Source organism: Sinocyclocheilus rhinocerous, unplaced genomic scaffold, assembly GCF_001515625.1.
Source record: "Sinocyclocheilus rhinocerous isolate Xijiao unplaced genomic scaffold, SAMN03320098_v1.1 scaffold1319, whole genome shotgun sequence".
NCBI lineage: Eukaryota > Metazoa > Chordata > Actinopteri > Cypriniformes > Cyprinidae > Sinocyclocheilus > Sinocyclocheilus rhinocerous.
The window spans coordinates 404,861-421,272 of NW_015650691.1; the positions used below are offsets into that span (position 1 = coordinate 404,861).

At 36.9% G+C, this 16,412-nt stretch overlaps 1 protein-coding gene across 2 annotated transcripts in view; it reads left to right on the forward strand.

Moving 5' to 3' along the window:
• Window positions 1–11,259, forward strand: part of LOC107712150 (adaptor related protein complex 2 subunit beta 1) — a 48,545-nt gene extending 37,286 nt beyond the window's left edge. For both annotated transcript variants that reach the window (XM_016517294.1, XM_016517295.1), the window contains 2 exons: window positions 3,953–4,107; window positions 9,884–11,259. In XM_016517294.1, coding sequence (XP_016372780.1) covers window positions 3,953–4,107; window positions 9,884–9,958 — 230 coding nt within the window. In that variant the 3' untranslated portion in view covers window positions 9,959–11,259. The remainder of the gene's footprint in view (window positions 1–3,952; window positions 4,108–9,883) is intronic.
• Window positions 11,260–16,412: the final 5,153 nt, after the last annotated feature.

The window sequence follows — 16,412 nt, forward strand, 5'->3', positions numbered from 1 at the left end:
TGTATGTGTAATAGCAATACCCTCTCTAATTCTTCATTGGTTCTTTTTTTATGACTAAAACATAACCTACAAAAAGGGGCTGTTTAATTCAATCATCAATTCACATCCATTGAATAAATTAAAAAAAGCACAATGTATATAATAAGTGTAAATAATTTAATTGTCTTCCTAGCTCCATTGTAGAAGTTGTTAAGAAGACCGCAACTATTTTAATGAAACTATAACACTAATAGCCTATTTTAGGCAAACTTGGTTCAAAAGCCTATTGAAATGTAATTTGAAATTAGATTTGTCATCCTAATCTTAGCCTACGTGAGAGTATCTTAATCTTGGCCTATGTGACAGAGTAATTCCATTAGTTTTATTTACAGTGCAGTGCAAATGAAGGCATAAAACCTTAATTTCATTTGAATTTCATTTCATTCATCTTTTAATCAAATGAGAGTTAAACTCTATTTTTGGCAAACAAAGTTGACGATAGTGGTCCTGACAGAAGTTGTAATAATTGTAGTAGTAGTAGTAGTAGTAGCTAAACCAATCTTTTATTTTGACGGGTTGCCATGAGGACCTTTTAAGTTTCTGTAGCCTATGTATATGATATGACGATAGTTTTACTCAAATGAAATGGTCAAATGCTCATGAAGTAACTCTCAGAGCAGTTCTGGGGATGTTGTTCATGTATTTATGTCCTCATTTAGTGAGACGGCAGATGCTGAAAACACAGCGAGCGTCACGCACTTCAGTATGTGTGTAGTAAACAAAACCGCACGTCTGTGCCATTCACATATACAGAGACATACAGAACATGCAGGATTCATATTTAAGTAGTCTTTTTGCGGCTTAATATTTACAGATACTAGTCCATAGCACTAGTTGATTTAAGTGTACTGACCTACTTTTGATTAATTCATCCAAACTTTGACAAATTCCGTGACATTCCGCATTATACAGTAAATTCCATTTATATGACTGGATTCCGCGATTCCGTCCGCATTTTCCCCATCACGGAAACCATAAATAGATAATATTGAGTGTTTTGCAACTTCAGTGTAGTGGATTGTGATTTATTGCAACTTCAGCAACGTCTGCTGCTGCCTTAGAGAGACAACTGATGCGTGATCACTGAAGCAGCTCCAGTTAGCATGTGCTTTCGGTGTGAGAGTGCAAAACTTTCAGTGCCTTTAGTCTTCCACGCTGATTGGTCGGACTCGTGACTCTCAACAAATCAGATGGGCGGTGGGCGGAGATTGCCCTAGGCCACAGAGTGGTGAGTTCCACCCATAGACTGTAAAAAAAGATGGACGACGCGTCTCCTATTCCTTCCACTATAGAAAAGTGAAGCCAAAGCATCTTAGTATGGCCGCTGCCATCTTGAGTAAATGACGTCATTTGGAGCCCGAGTCTGCGCAGTAGTGTCATGAGGTGGAGCCGCGTATCAAACTCACGCAGACCCAATCAACCATAACGACACGCCCCGTTTTTATAGCATCAAATTTCTAGCTAAAATCAAACCTATCACAAAAACGAACAATTTAACATATATCAGCGTGATAACAACTACCTTAAATGACCAAAACCATCTTTCGGAAAACTGTATTGGAAGCGTAATTTATTTTTTTATTTTGACTCAAGTCCCATTCGTTTACATGGAGAGGGCGGGGTTAATGACATGTACTGCAGCCAAGTACCAGGGGGCGATACAAAGAGCCCGCAGCTTAACTTTTCAGGATGTGTGAGGCACACCCGGTTCCGACAGGCTGCATCAGAGCCAGATAGCGTGTTTCAAAATTAAATTATTTTATCGGCAAATCGGTTTTGAAAATGACCGATACCGAGAATCATAAAAATACTTAATATCGGTGTCGATAATCGTCCAGGCCGATAATCGGTCGACCCCTACTCAGGAGTTTCATAGTATTATGTGTAAAGTAGTTTTAGGAGAGTCGGTTACATGCAGTAGATTACCTTCTAATGGTAAAAAGAGGTTTTTGTAAACATGTTATTGTTATTGTTATTGTTTTTGTTTATTATTATTATATATTTTATGTTTACTTCGTTTGTTTTTTGGTGTGCCCCCCAAAAAAGAAAACAAAATTAGAAGTTAAGATGTGCAGACTTTCTCTTTCAAGGAAATGGACCAATAAACTGTATTAATACTTTTTTTAAATTTATTTTATTATTAATCACTAATAACTTATGACTTGTCAAGACAAATTTTTGTACATGGAATGAGAATGTCACCCAAATTTTTCAAGGTGTACATTTATGCTGAAAATTCCTGAAAAACATTTGAGGTATAACACTGCAGGGCTGTATAAATTAATTTGGAAGTAGTTCCAAATCATTACAAATGTAATTAATAATTAGTGGTCGACCGATATCGATACCGATGCCGATATCTTGGACAGCAGGGTGGCCGATGGCCGATATAATGCCGATATAATTTTATTTATTTTAATTCATATTTAAGAAATTTGAAATAATTTGAAAATGGATTAAAAAATAAACGTGTAAAATAAACATACTTATACTCTAGAAGACAAAGTATTTTTCACAAATAAATATTTAATAAAAATATAATTAAAAAGGAAGTAAACGCTGTAACCAACAGGGCACTCAGTATTCTGGGAAGTTTGTGTGCACTGGGAATCATATTTTTTTAAATAAAGCCAAGGTAACACTCATTTTACATACAGCACACAGTGAAAATGACATGAATATGACAGTGGGCAAATGCATAAAGCGCAGCATAATTTGAAATCAGTCACGAGTTTAAATTTTGTCGATCGCGCGTCTCCAGTGAAGCTGATCTCTCCTCCTGTCCATATTCAATTTGCACGGACCATAGGACCGACTGTCACAGAACACGCGATCATGCAGGTCACATGCACACTTCACAAGATCTCAACTAGATTCGACTAAGTCTGCAAGGTTTGTGAAATTAAATGTTCATTAGTCATTCAAAGATTTGTTTAAATTATATAAATGTGTATTTGCGGAATGCTGACGGCAAACGAGAAAGTATTATAATGTTTGCCTTTAATAATATTAAAGCAATCGTTATAATACTTTTTTGTATACATTTTAATTCCTTTGTTTAACAGTTCTATCTGATTATTAGATAGACTTCTATCCGTAATAGACAGAACTGAATGACAAAAGCGAACAAGAGGGAGAATGTGAGCACTGTGTGTTCAGGCGCTGCCGCAGCCGTTCTCGGCGCCGTCAAAATAAAAGTCCCGCCTCGAACACATCGGCCAAACTGAAAAACGTATATTTGAAAAATGGCAGATATCGGCCGATATATCGGCCTTGGCGATATATCGGTCGACCACTATTAATAATCACAAGTAAACTTTATTTTAGATAATGCCAATGTGTGTGTGTGTGTAGTGACTCCATTTTTACTTTAAATTGGTAAAATGTATTTTTATTTTAAAATATTCAAAATTCATTAGAATAATTTTATGATTATAGGCAAAACCTTTTTTTTCCACCCAAATGACAAGAGAAAGATGAATGGCCTTTTTTGAGGACGAGACTATTCTGTATGTTGCTGCTCAAATACCACCTGTCTCCAACAAGGAAGTAGAGAGTAGTGAATTTTGGTTCATTATGTGCCTTCACTTGTGCTAATAATGCTCATACTTTGCATACTGTGCTAATGCTCTTTGCCAACCATAAGCTGATTGTGAAGAAACTGGCAGAAATATATCCATTCTGAGTGTATTCAGTGCATTCATCCATAGTACAAACAGGTTATAACCATGTAGTATAGTCCCTTCCTGTTTCATAGGAAGTACTCATAACAAGTGCTCATTAGACCATTTCATGTTGTTGATGTTTTTTTTTTTTAATGGATAAGTTGTAGCTTTTCTTCTGATAACTGTACTCTAGTGAGAGACTTCTGTGAATATCTTGTTGGGTAATCATGCCTCTGTGGTATTGGCAGATACGGTGTCAGGCAAACTGCAGAACAACAACATCTACACCATCGCCAAGAGGAACGTAGAAGGCCAGGACATGCTGTATCAGTCGCTCAAACTTACCAATGGGATCTGGATCCTCGCCGAACTCCGCATACAACCTGGCAATCCCAATTACACGGTAATCGCTCACAGCACAAAGATTGACCAATTGTGTATTCAAACAAAGTCCGCCTCGAGGAGCGCATGCCAATTTGACGCAAAAGAGCAAAATAAATCTTGTCCCTTGACAGACAAAATGCTTTTGGCATAGTCCAGAACATATTCAAGGACATCCTTCATCCCTAAGTTTGACAGAATACTATATTAGCATAAAACCTGGCTTATTTGTCTTTTTGTACACCAATCCACTCCAAGGTTTCAGCACATTATTATATAATTCAGTGCTCTGAAGATCAGGCTTTTAAAACATGATAAATTTATGACCGTGAAAGTCATGCTTTGTGCTTGACTTGCTTGCCTAATGCATTAAATGAACAGTAAGGTCAAGAGCAGTGTGAAGCATTCAGAAAAGGCTTGTCGCACGACAGGTGGAGTATTGATCCCCATTTTTAGCTCATGGAGCCCCAGTGCCCTTTGATTCTGTCGTATCAAATAATTATTCATTTGTGTCAGTGCTATTTAACGTTCCTGAATTATCTTCACAAACGGCGACATGCATGACATGCATACATACCATTACATAAGCAGAATCTCAATAAGTGGCAGCACTCTCCTCTGTGCTTTTGTATTGAGACAACAAGTTTAATGAACTACATTTAGTCTACTTTTTTTATTTTAGAGTGTGGCAGCCTTTGAGAAAACATACAGTCTATAAGTGAATCAGCTGTTTATTTACTAACCGCTTTGACAATTCAGCGAGTAATTTGTTCAACTGATTCAAAGACCTTTGAGTGAATCTTTTTAAGAACCAGCTAAAGAGTCATTCATCTGTGATTCAGACAACAATAGTTGTGTGCAGCCAATAAGAACAATGCATTAGAAATTATTTATTGTCTTTTGTATTATTCTGTGGTTTCCCACACTCTAAAAAAAAAATGCTGGGTTAAAAACAACCCAACTTGGGTTATTTGGCGACCCAGGGCTGGGTAAATATTGGACAGAACACATGCTGGGTTATTTTGACCCAGCTGGTTGGGTTAATGTTTTTACCCAACATGCTGGGTTGTTTTATTCAAGTCAGCTATTGTTTAAAAATTATTATATTGCTGCCTTAAACTGGGCTGGAAATTAAAAAATCACTCTCAGAATTACTAGAGGCAACAGCAATAATCAAAAAATGAACATTTATTATTAAGCAAGAACACATGGACAAAATACAAGACAAATTAAATTTATTTGGGTGAATACAGTATAGTTTACAATATTGCATACATTTAAACTCATTTAACAAGCATTTTAGAAATAATAAATGTAACATTTACAAGTAGCATTTTAATTTAAGTGTATTCAACCATTCTCTGTAATCACTTTTAATCAATGTAATCACTCTAATCAATTTCACTTACACACTATTACATACCGAAATAGTGCTAATTCTCGTGCCGGTGTGTCGCCGAAATCTGAGCCGGTGAAGGGCTGCTGTTCACGGGAGAACTGCGAACTTTAGACCGCGGCCTCGTGTTTCACTCATAGCTGAAAGTGAAGACTCCATAACCTGCCCATAAATAAAAAGTACTGAGATTAGAGAACATAACATCAAATTAAATTAAACTCAGTATTATAACGAATAAAATCCATTTATGTTATGCAAGGCAAAAGGTGTTTCCATCATGAGAAGTGACCGCTGCTGACGCAGCTGACTGACTCATCCTTGTGTTGCGTTGCGTAAAATAATATAATTTACAGCACAGTAAAGACTTTATAAATTAAACAAAATGTATACAAACCTTTATTTCGCTCAAGAAGTGCACCAAATCGGCGGCGCTGAGAGCTGCTCTCTCCTGTAGCGGACACAAAAAGGCCACGATCTGACTGTAACGCAGCAGCTGGGTTGTTTCGTCAGGGACAGACTCAACTCAGCGGTTAGGTAGAAAAAAAATAACCCAGCATTAATAATTACCCAGCAACTTAGTTACAGAAAACTACCCAGCACCTGGGTAAAAAATATAAAAAATAACCCAATAAAATGACCCAACAGGCTGAACCCAGCATTTGGGTTAAAAAAATAACCCAACATTTTTTAGAGTGTGGGTATAATGTAATTGTATTTTTCTGTGATGCTATAAAAGATTGAGTTGCTGAGTGCTACAACTGCTTAAAGATGATAATGATATTAATAATAAGCTAACACCTAACAGTAGGGTTTTATATGTCAACATTAATGCATTATCTAACATGAACTAACAAAGATTAATAATAGTAATAATAATGTAGGTTTTCAGGTATTATCATAAAATATATATAAAACTTTAGTTTTTATATACATTTCTCATGTGATAACATCTCATATATATGAACATTTTAGTTTTTTTCAATTAAAAAAAAAAATATATATTTACCTTGTTGTAGTTTCAGACTTTCTTGCATTAAACAGAAAAAAAGATATTTAATAGAATGTCCAAGCTGCACTTTTCTTATGAATATGAATGACAATGACTGCTGTCCCTGCTCCCCATCCACTTTCATTGTGTGGGGAAAAAAGCAGCTTGGACATTCTGCTAAATATATCCTTTTGTGTTTCACACAAAAAAGAAATAACTCAGGTTTTACATTATGTTGAAACAATTTTTATTTTTAAGTGAATCTCTTTAAGGTCCCTTTAAGTGTGGGTACATATAAACATGTATTATTATATAATTCATATCAGCCTATGAGCAGCAGCGACTCTCGGTATGAACGGTGCTTCTCATCTGGTATCAAATCTGGTTGCATTTTTGAAATTGAGATGCTGAGTATGGAAATGAGTGCTCATCATCCGTTCGAGGTCTGTACTTACATGTTTTATAATTCATGTGGAGCCAAACAGCAGCGCTCTGCTCGACGCTCTGCCTGGTGAATTGAAATCTCTTTTGCTCAGTGAGGCACAGAACACAGGTTGAGCACCAGCAACAGCATGACACTGGAGATTGATAAGCTCCAGCTGCACATTTGACAGTGGTTTGTTATAATCATATGAGTGAGGGTGAGACAAATTACAGCATCATATTCAACTGTTTTTAATGCTTGTTCATCCAACACAAAGCTCTTGGATAAAACTGACTTAATGACAAGCTAGACAGAAAATCCCTCTTCAGATCTTCATAACTCGCTGCTAAGCATGCATTGATGTGTAAATGTGTGTTTGTGTAAGAGAGAGTGTGGACACAGCAGATGGTCAGCGTCTGAAACCTGAAAAATGCTGCCTGTGCAGGTAGTGAAGGGATGGAAATCGTAAAGAATTGAAAGGTTCTGGATTTGATTTCATTAATTCTTCTAGTACTTTGAAGGGATAAATATTTTGTTTATTATATACATATATATATATATACATACACAAAAGCTCACAAAAGTATTTTGTTTGGGAATCGGATAAACAGCGGTTACGTTGATTCACTATAAAGAACCAACTCACAGTCAGCTCTGTTTCATGCTATAGACTCAGTAGCAGTGTTGTGCTTTATAATTAGTGCAGGAACACAGGCGTCAGGACACATCCAGATTTAATGTTTCTATAGTATTGTTTTTGTGACGGCAACATAGATGTATTGCTCATTGCCTCTGATTTCCCACAATCCTGTGTGTATGGTTGGCCGTTGGTGGAAATAATAAGAATGGCATCTGATGGAAGAGTTGAAATAATTCATGAATGTAATTTTTTTCAACTGATGATTCCATTTCCAGTGAGAAATAAGCATTGTAGTCCTTAGGACAAAAACATACAAAAACCAGTCTCCGCTGACTGACCAGCTAGGAATCTGCTTTCAGTTTCAGCAGCCAATGGACTCTATACATTTCTGGTGGGAAGTTGGTGGCCAAATTAAGAGTCTGCTAAATAGATTAATCTGTTGATTAGCAATAGACCCTTCTTGATTATTCAGAAGGCATCTGTTCAGCCACCTCTGCTGAGCTTGATTGCCTGTGGCCCCCTGAGGCCAGGTCGGCTCAGTGCGATCAGAAACCCTACCTGATCCCAGACAATTGATTTTTAATGAGACTTCGGCTCTCAGTATTCTGGCAGCAGCTGGCTCCGATCTGAACAGATGATAACTGGACTCCATCGAGCCAGCGCGGTTTAACCTAACAGCCGGTGATGGAGTGCTGTTGTCTGCCAAGAGCCGAGGCCTCTGGAAACACATTCCTCAAGTAGAGGTAACCAATACAAGCCCTGCTGTACATGGGATTATGTTCTTGGTGGTCTGAGAATTACTCAGTGCAATCAATTGGATTAAAGTCACTTATTTATCTTCTGTCAGTCTGAATATAGTGACATTTAAAGGGAAGCGTTCATTGACAAAAAAAAAGAAAGAAAAAAGGTAGAAATATGAATTTTCTGGTTTATTTTTTGTGCCCTTAAATTTGCTTCTCTAGGTGAATTTAGTTGCAATTGCAGTGTTCACAGTGTCATTTTTAAAAGGTCCACTGAAGTGCTTTGAAACAGGCAGCGTTATTGTATGTGTTTACATCATTTGAACTGAAACAGGAAGACATGACGGGACATATCAAGCTGCCCCGTCCCTGTTTTTAAATAGCCAATAGCGGTCGTTTATATCACAGCTTGGGCTAGAGCTGTTAAGCTGTATTATGAGCAGTCTTTGAAAGGGTATGACAGCCACAATCTCATCCATATTGCTATAAAATATAGCATTCTGTAGAATTCAAATGGGTCCGATACGTATTGTGGTGTGCGCCGACTCGCGCATATGATCCGCTCCATGCTATCGTGTCTCTTGAACGGAGCAGACTGTAAAAATTAAATTGATTTCTCAGTTCATGACCCCTTTAATATATATATATACTGGTGAAGGTGGTATGGAAGCCCAGGTTTCTTTGACAGTGGCCTTCAGCTCATCTGCATTTTTTGGTCTCTTGTTTCTCATTTTCCTCTTGACAATACCATGGGGTTCAGGTCTGGTGAGTTTGCTGGCCAGTCAAGCACACCAACACCATGGTCATTTAACCAACTTTTGGTGCATTTGGCAGTGTGGGCAGGTGCCAAATCCTGCTAGCTTTTCCACGACATTCTAATTTATTGAGATGCACCTGTATATGATGATATGATGTGGATGTACTTTTAAAAGTTATCCTGTTTTAATGGTAACCACGCATCATGCATTTTGGGGCAGCCGTGGCCTAATGGATAGAGAGTCGGACTTGTAACCCGAAGGTCGCGGGTTCTAGTCTCCGGTCCGGCAGGAATTGTTGGTGGGGGGAGTGAATAACCAGCGCTCCCTCCACCTTCAATACCACGACTGAGGTGAGACCCTTGAGCAAGGCACCAAACCCCCAACTGCTCCCCGGGCGCCGCAGCATTGGCTGCCCACTGCTCTGGGTGTGTGTGTGCGCTTGGATGGGTTAAATGCAGAGCGCAAATTCTGAGTATGGGACACCATACTTGGCCACACGTCACTTTACTTGTCTCTCTTCATTCAAGGCTTCTTGAAAAGGTGAAAAACAGCTATAACTCCAGTACAAGAAAAACCTCATAGCACATATTATTGCATATATGTAGCCCACAAGAGTGGTGGGTCATGACCCAAAAAGCTGCTCCGGTCTGTTCTGATCTTTGTCTTATTAATTTTTTATTTTATTTGTAATTAATAATTGTCAATGTTTGATTATAAGGACTTTTTTTTTTTCTTTTTCATAAAATGAAACTATTTCTTATTTGTATGACTGTACCTTTGTTGCAAATTTTTATTAGAGCACTCCGCATTTAATTTTAAGTTACTCATTGCTATTTTTTCCCCCTCTTTCAGCTCTCTCTGAAATGCAGGGCTCCAGAGGTGTCTCAGTATGTGTACCAGATGTACGATGCCATTCTGAAGAATTAAACATCTCTATCATCCTTTTCTCCCTCTACGTATTTGTCCGCAGGATCCAGCTCTCCATGTTTTCTGCCATTGTTTTAAATCCATCTATAGGTTCCAGTTTACTCCATGTGCCCACTATGTAAAAATCATGTTCTGTTCTAGCCAAATGTCTTGATGTTGTTGATAGTGTTGAAGGGAATTTTGGAACACCGCTCCATTGTGATTATATATTTTTTAATGCTTTGTCAGTACTTCACCTTCACATGCCCTGGATTGGTCATATGCAAAGAAGGAAAAAAGCGTACAGTTGAATCTATAAATAGCATCAAGGGAATGTAACGAAGCAGATGTCTGGCATACAGAAATGTGATGTGGATGTACTTTTAAAAGTTATCCTGTTTTAATGGTAGTTACCGTTTTTGATTGACATCATGCATTTTGGCATTATTGCTTTTGTTTCATTCTCTGATATGCTGCCGTGTTGCTTTATGCAATTGTACAATGTGCCAGCTATCTGATATTAGCCTTGCATGCTTTGACCAACAGAAAAATGCCACATTCCTTTTAATGTTTTGTACACCTTGTTCATCTTAACCACTGTATGAACATGCCGACACTCCATCAATGTCTTATATTGTTTGAACTGCTATGAATCAACTTAATGTGATAGAAAAGACTGAAACATGTTTTCTATCGATCTTATATAAGTGGGCCATCTGATATTCATTCCCAGACTGAATCCATCCATATGTGATATATTGTGCTTGTGAAAGTGAGTAGGTTTTGTGAGGTAGTTTTTGGTCTCCTTGGAGTGTTAGAAATATCTGTTCAACATTAGTATACAACCTTGCTCAGCTTTGGTTCAAACTAATACACTAACAAATAGAGATGCAATAAAAAAATTCATCAACATAGACTCAGCGATACAAGGATGGATCACTTTTGGACTGTTGAGTAGAGTTTGTTTTATTACCTAAAACTGTACTAGTCTTCATGGTGGTGCTGGTGACTAAATGTGAACTTTTTTTGTTGCCATAGTTGCTAATGTGCCTGTGAACCTGCATGTACGCAGCATCCAGTAAATATCTGCCAGTAGAACACTTGTGTAAGAAGGTGAAATATTAAGACAGTAACCCTTATATGTGCAAATATGAGTTTTAATGATTACCATGTTGCCAATGTGATCACAGTGCATCTCAATACTGAAATGTAGACATAAAGAAATTGAACAAAATGACCAGATTGTTTCAGATTTATTTTATGGATGGTAATTCAAAATAAAGTCAGCTGTGTGTATTCACCCTCATTATCTTTGTCCTTATGTAATTCACCTGTATTTCTCAGATCACCTTTTTACTCAAATTATGTAGATAATATTATTTATAACAATTACAATATGATATATAATTATATAGGAATTACAATAGTATTGATATATATAACATCCATCTCACTAAAAGTAGCTGAATGCGTCTGTGAGTAAACAATGTCATGTTTAGTGAGATCAGCTCTGTGCTGGAGGTGACGCAGGCATGTCGTAATCACCCAGGTCTGCATCAGAGCCCAAACTGAATACTGAACAGCTCTTACAGCACATGCACAGAGATTTAGGGGGCAGTCAAGGCTCATTCTTGAGATGCGTTCGAACAATTTGTAATGGTTTGTCTACGTACTCATGCGTCATACTGGCGTCTTTGGACGTTGAACATCAAGTCTCTGGCTGTTTTTTTTAGCCATTTTTATTAGAGAAATGGCTCCATACGGTCATGAAAAACCTGGAATTTTAAAACTGACTAGACCTAAAATAATAAAACCCAAAATAAATATTAATGAAAATGTAATGGAAACTTCTATAATATATATGAATTGGCTTGTTGTAAGTAAAAACAAGCGGTGCTTTTGAATATTGTCTTGGACCCAATTCATAAAGGAGCAAACCAAAGCGAAAAAACATAACTGTCAATCATGGTCAGTGGTTGCATGTGATTGAATGAAGTTATTTGGACATGTCTAATTTCAGTGGAGTTTACTCAGTTTGCTTTAGTTCATCCTATATGAAATATTTCATAAAGATAATGTTCCCATCATGTAGAACCACTGTCCATGCAACTTCAGCCAAAGCGTTATAATAACATACTAACAAGTTACATATATATATATATATATATATATATATATATATATATCTAAAAGGGGAAATGTACGGTGACCATGAGGTGGCATGTTCGGTTCACTTAATTTTCTCGTGGCCACGAGTTTAATGCGTAAACAAACCTGTGTGACCATAGTAACCCGGGACATTTTTTTTATTAACATTTAACAATTATTTTTTATTATTATTATTATATTAACGTTTTTATATTTACTGTTATATATGCTTATTTCCCCTTTCAATTCGTGTATCGCTTTACCTAATTAACGTTCTGTATAATTAGTCTATGCTATTAATTGCTACCACATATTTAGCAAATTCTGTAAACGCCTGACAATTATGCCAATAAAGTTTTGACTTTATGATTTTATTTATGCCCTTGTGTGATGATAAATGAGCTTGTTGTGTTTTCATTTACAAATGAAACTACGTGCATGATTCATTCCTCAACGAAACACTATAGTATTTATAAATATAGTCTATTAATTAGCCGAAATAAAATGAAATATGTTACATTTAAACTGCATTCCAATAAAAATTCCAGTGAACTGAACATGTCGCCTCACGGTCACCGTAGAAATGACATCAGATAATGGAAGTCATTAACTGAATAAATGGGGTTAATAATTAGCCATAACCCTGCTCTCTTTTAACAGTACTGAGCTGAAGTCCTGTCGCACCTGGATACATACAGCGACTGTATGAGTGACGTGAAGCGAACAGGTAACAACCACGTGGTTACTTAGCAACAGAAGGAAAGATTAGGTTGCTAAGAGACAGCCGCGGTACTCACAGACTGTTGATACAGAGTGTATTCATGTTCAGATAGTAATGACAATGGGCAATCACGACAGAGTCACTCACACAAACAGAAGCCGGTGAGAGGGGGATGATCATTTATGTGAAATTAAATCGGGTATCCATCGATTTTGAGGTAATAAGTGGTATGTCCACGTGCAGCACGTTAGCGATGAGTTTTCTTGTACACGCTCTTCATTCGCGAGCTGGTATTTACTCGCCAGTATTTACCGCTCATGACGCGCAGCGTATTTACGCAAGGAGACCGAGAATGCTGCTGACATCTATGGCAAGTCGTTTGAACATTTATTGTTTAGTAGTTTAAAGGTGCAATAGGTGATTGTCTTCAGAAATTTTTTTTGTTATGCTGGTTGAAAGTCTCTTCACATCCCGATAGCAATCATTAAGTTAAGTGGTCTAAATGTATTTGTCTAGATTTATATATTCTGTGGAAAGCGTAGGATCAAGAAATGTTTGTCCAATCAAAACGCTCGGTCTGAGCGTTTTAATATGCTTTCCTACCTGCCTGTCAATGTATGTATTAGCATACCTCTGCGCACCGGGTTCGTGCAGACAGGATACTTATCAGCGCATTCACGCACGCTGTGCAGACAGAGCGAGAATGGCAGACAAACATCAACAACTTAATTTCTGACTTGATAGATGTCACTAAATGTCATCTCAGTACATGTATGCTCTTATTAATGTTATTAATCTAGACTTTTTATCTGAACATCAACAATTCCATCTGAAAGGTTCACGGAAAAAAATGATTAATTGAATTTACTACATTTTTTAAGGTTAGTGGTTGCAATCAATTTATTTTAGCTACATTTAAATAAACAAATTTAGTTGACTAACTTTCAACATATTTTTTATTAAATGTAACTAAAATAAATTGTTTGCAACCACTTACCTTAAAAAAAATGTAGTATAATTTTTTTCAGTGTTTGAGGTTAAATTATCTATATATTTTTTTCTCTTTGAATAAAAGAGTTTCTGAGGATTTATAAACTCAGCAAAAAAGAAATGTCATCTCTTTTTCAACTTCTTTTATTTCCTGCAAATTTCTTAACATAAAAAGAAATGGAATAATGAGTCCCTGAATAACTCAATATCAAGTCGCTGTAAATATCTTGTGTGACCATATCAGTTGCTTTAAAGCAGTGATGGGCAAACTTGGCCCTTCCAGGCCACTTTCCTGCAGAGATTTGGTCCAACCTCGATAAAACTCACCTGCCTGTAGCTTTCTAGTAGTCTTGAAGACAATGATTAGCTGGTTCAGGTGTGTTTGATTAGAGTTGGAGCTAAACTCTGAAGGAAAGTGACCTGGAAGGGCCAAGTTTGCCCACCCCTGCTTTAAAGGAATAGTTCACCCAAAATTGAAAATTTCCCCATGACTTACTCAGCATCAAGCCATCCAAGGTATATATGACTTTCTTCTTTCAGACGAATACAATCAAAGTTATATTAAAAAATGTCCTGATCCAGTTGTGTAAAAGAATATTCATGTTTCAAACTTTGTAAACCGTAATCTCTAGCTTCTTCTAACTGTCGTAAACATGCTCACAATAGAACGCCGTTCTGGGCGGATGACGTAGGACGTAGGCTTAGCATAAGCTCCGGTGAGAGGTGATGAACACGGAAGCTCAGAGGAGAAAGCAAAACAAATTAGAATTAGAAATACAAAACAAGGATTTGTAAAGAAAAATATCAGATGATTTTAATATAATCCATGAGTAGACTGGGTTTTCCTTTGCTAAACAAAGGAAACTTTGCTTCCTTTGCTCCTGTAAACAAAAATTGGTTATCACAAGACTAGCATATTCTCACCGGAGCCCTCGTAATACGCCATCTGCTGCAGTGCCACTCTCTCGTGAATGCAGATACGAAAATTAGCAGAAGCTAGAGATTAGTTAGTTTATAAGTTGGATATTAACCTTTTTATGTTACATTTATATAGATACAGTTTCAACATTATTTGTTCTTCAGACATTCCTCTTTACAAGAAAAGAAGTGTCATACTTTTTCAAAGTGACCCACATTTGGTTTTTGCAGAATTAATTTTAATATTAGAAACAGTACTAATGGTATTAGTTAGATGCCAGATATATTAGTCTATGTATTTTTAAGCTATGATTCTCCCACTATTCTGAAAACAAAACAGACAACCAAACAAAATATAATTTACTTGAGTTTCTGACAAAATGTTTTATTAATGTTATGAATGAGTCTATTTAAAAATATTTATTAATTTAAATGAATTAGCCTAATTATGTAAAAAAATCATTTGAAATAAATAAATGAAGACTTGTTTCATTTTGAAACTCTTGAATGAATGATTCAGACATCAAATACATTTAACAGTCACTGTTCGCCACCTACTGACATAATGTAACATATACAATCATTATTTGCAGCGTATCATTACTTTCAAAGGCCAGTTACCCATTTTGATCGCGGCTGCTGCAACATCAGAGTCTATATCCGGATCAGGGCCATCCTTTGGGTGGTGCAACTGGTTTGAGGGGGCCCCACGGTGAATGGATCGAACGCGATCGCGAACGAACCGAGGGGGACCAAAACCCGAACATCTGCTCACTCTGGATCAGCGGCTGTGCAAAAGCAGGTTTAAATATTCCGATGTGATTGTGATTTCAAAGGTTTAATAGACATAGCAGAATCACCGTCATTTAGGAGAAAAATCGCATGTGTTTGAATCGAGATTCCGATCTTTTAATGATTATACGTGCATACATATGAGTCTTATAGCCTATGTATTTTTCTAGCCCATGTCATATTTGTACCAGACCTCAAAAGTAACCCGGGCCCAGGCCTGGCGGCCCCCCCGCTTCCGCGACCCACTGGCACATAATGCAACAAAGAGAGGTTCTTTTTTATCACCAACTTCAGCAAAGATCAACTTGAGCCTTCAGATTGCATCAGGACTCAAACTTAGTCTTATTAATTTATACATTAAGTATCATTTGCACCTTTTACAAAGGTGTGTTTGAACTAATAAACTGATGTTTCCTTCAGGCTGTAGATCTGCTGAATATCAAATTTGACCATAACTTCATGCTTTATTTCTTTTCTCTTTACTGCTTAAGCTTTAACATATTTTCCTATGCCAACTGTATGTGTGTGTGTGTGTGTGTGTGTGTGTGTGTGTTAGACTAGTTCAAGTGTTTACATAGTTAATAAAGTCTTACTTGTCTCACACTTGAGGTTGTTCATTGTTTGCTCATAACTGGAGTCCCTAATCATGCAGATTTTTTCTACATGCTCTGAGTAGTATTGTACAATAAGTTATTTTCCTTAAACAGGAAAGTAATGTTCTTAGAATTGACAGACAGTTGACACTGAGATGTCAAGTAAATACTTACAGCGGATCTAAATATTTATAATTAAACTAGTTATGATTGATTATTCATATTTCCCCTTTGAGCTGATTCGCTACACCCTTCTACAAAACAGTGGATTGCTCAGTAAATATTCACATGTAAATAGACATGTAATATTTTG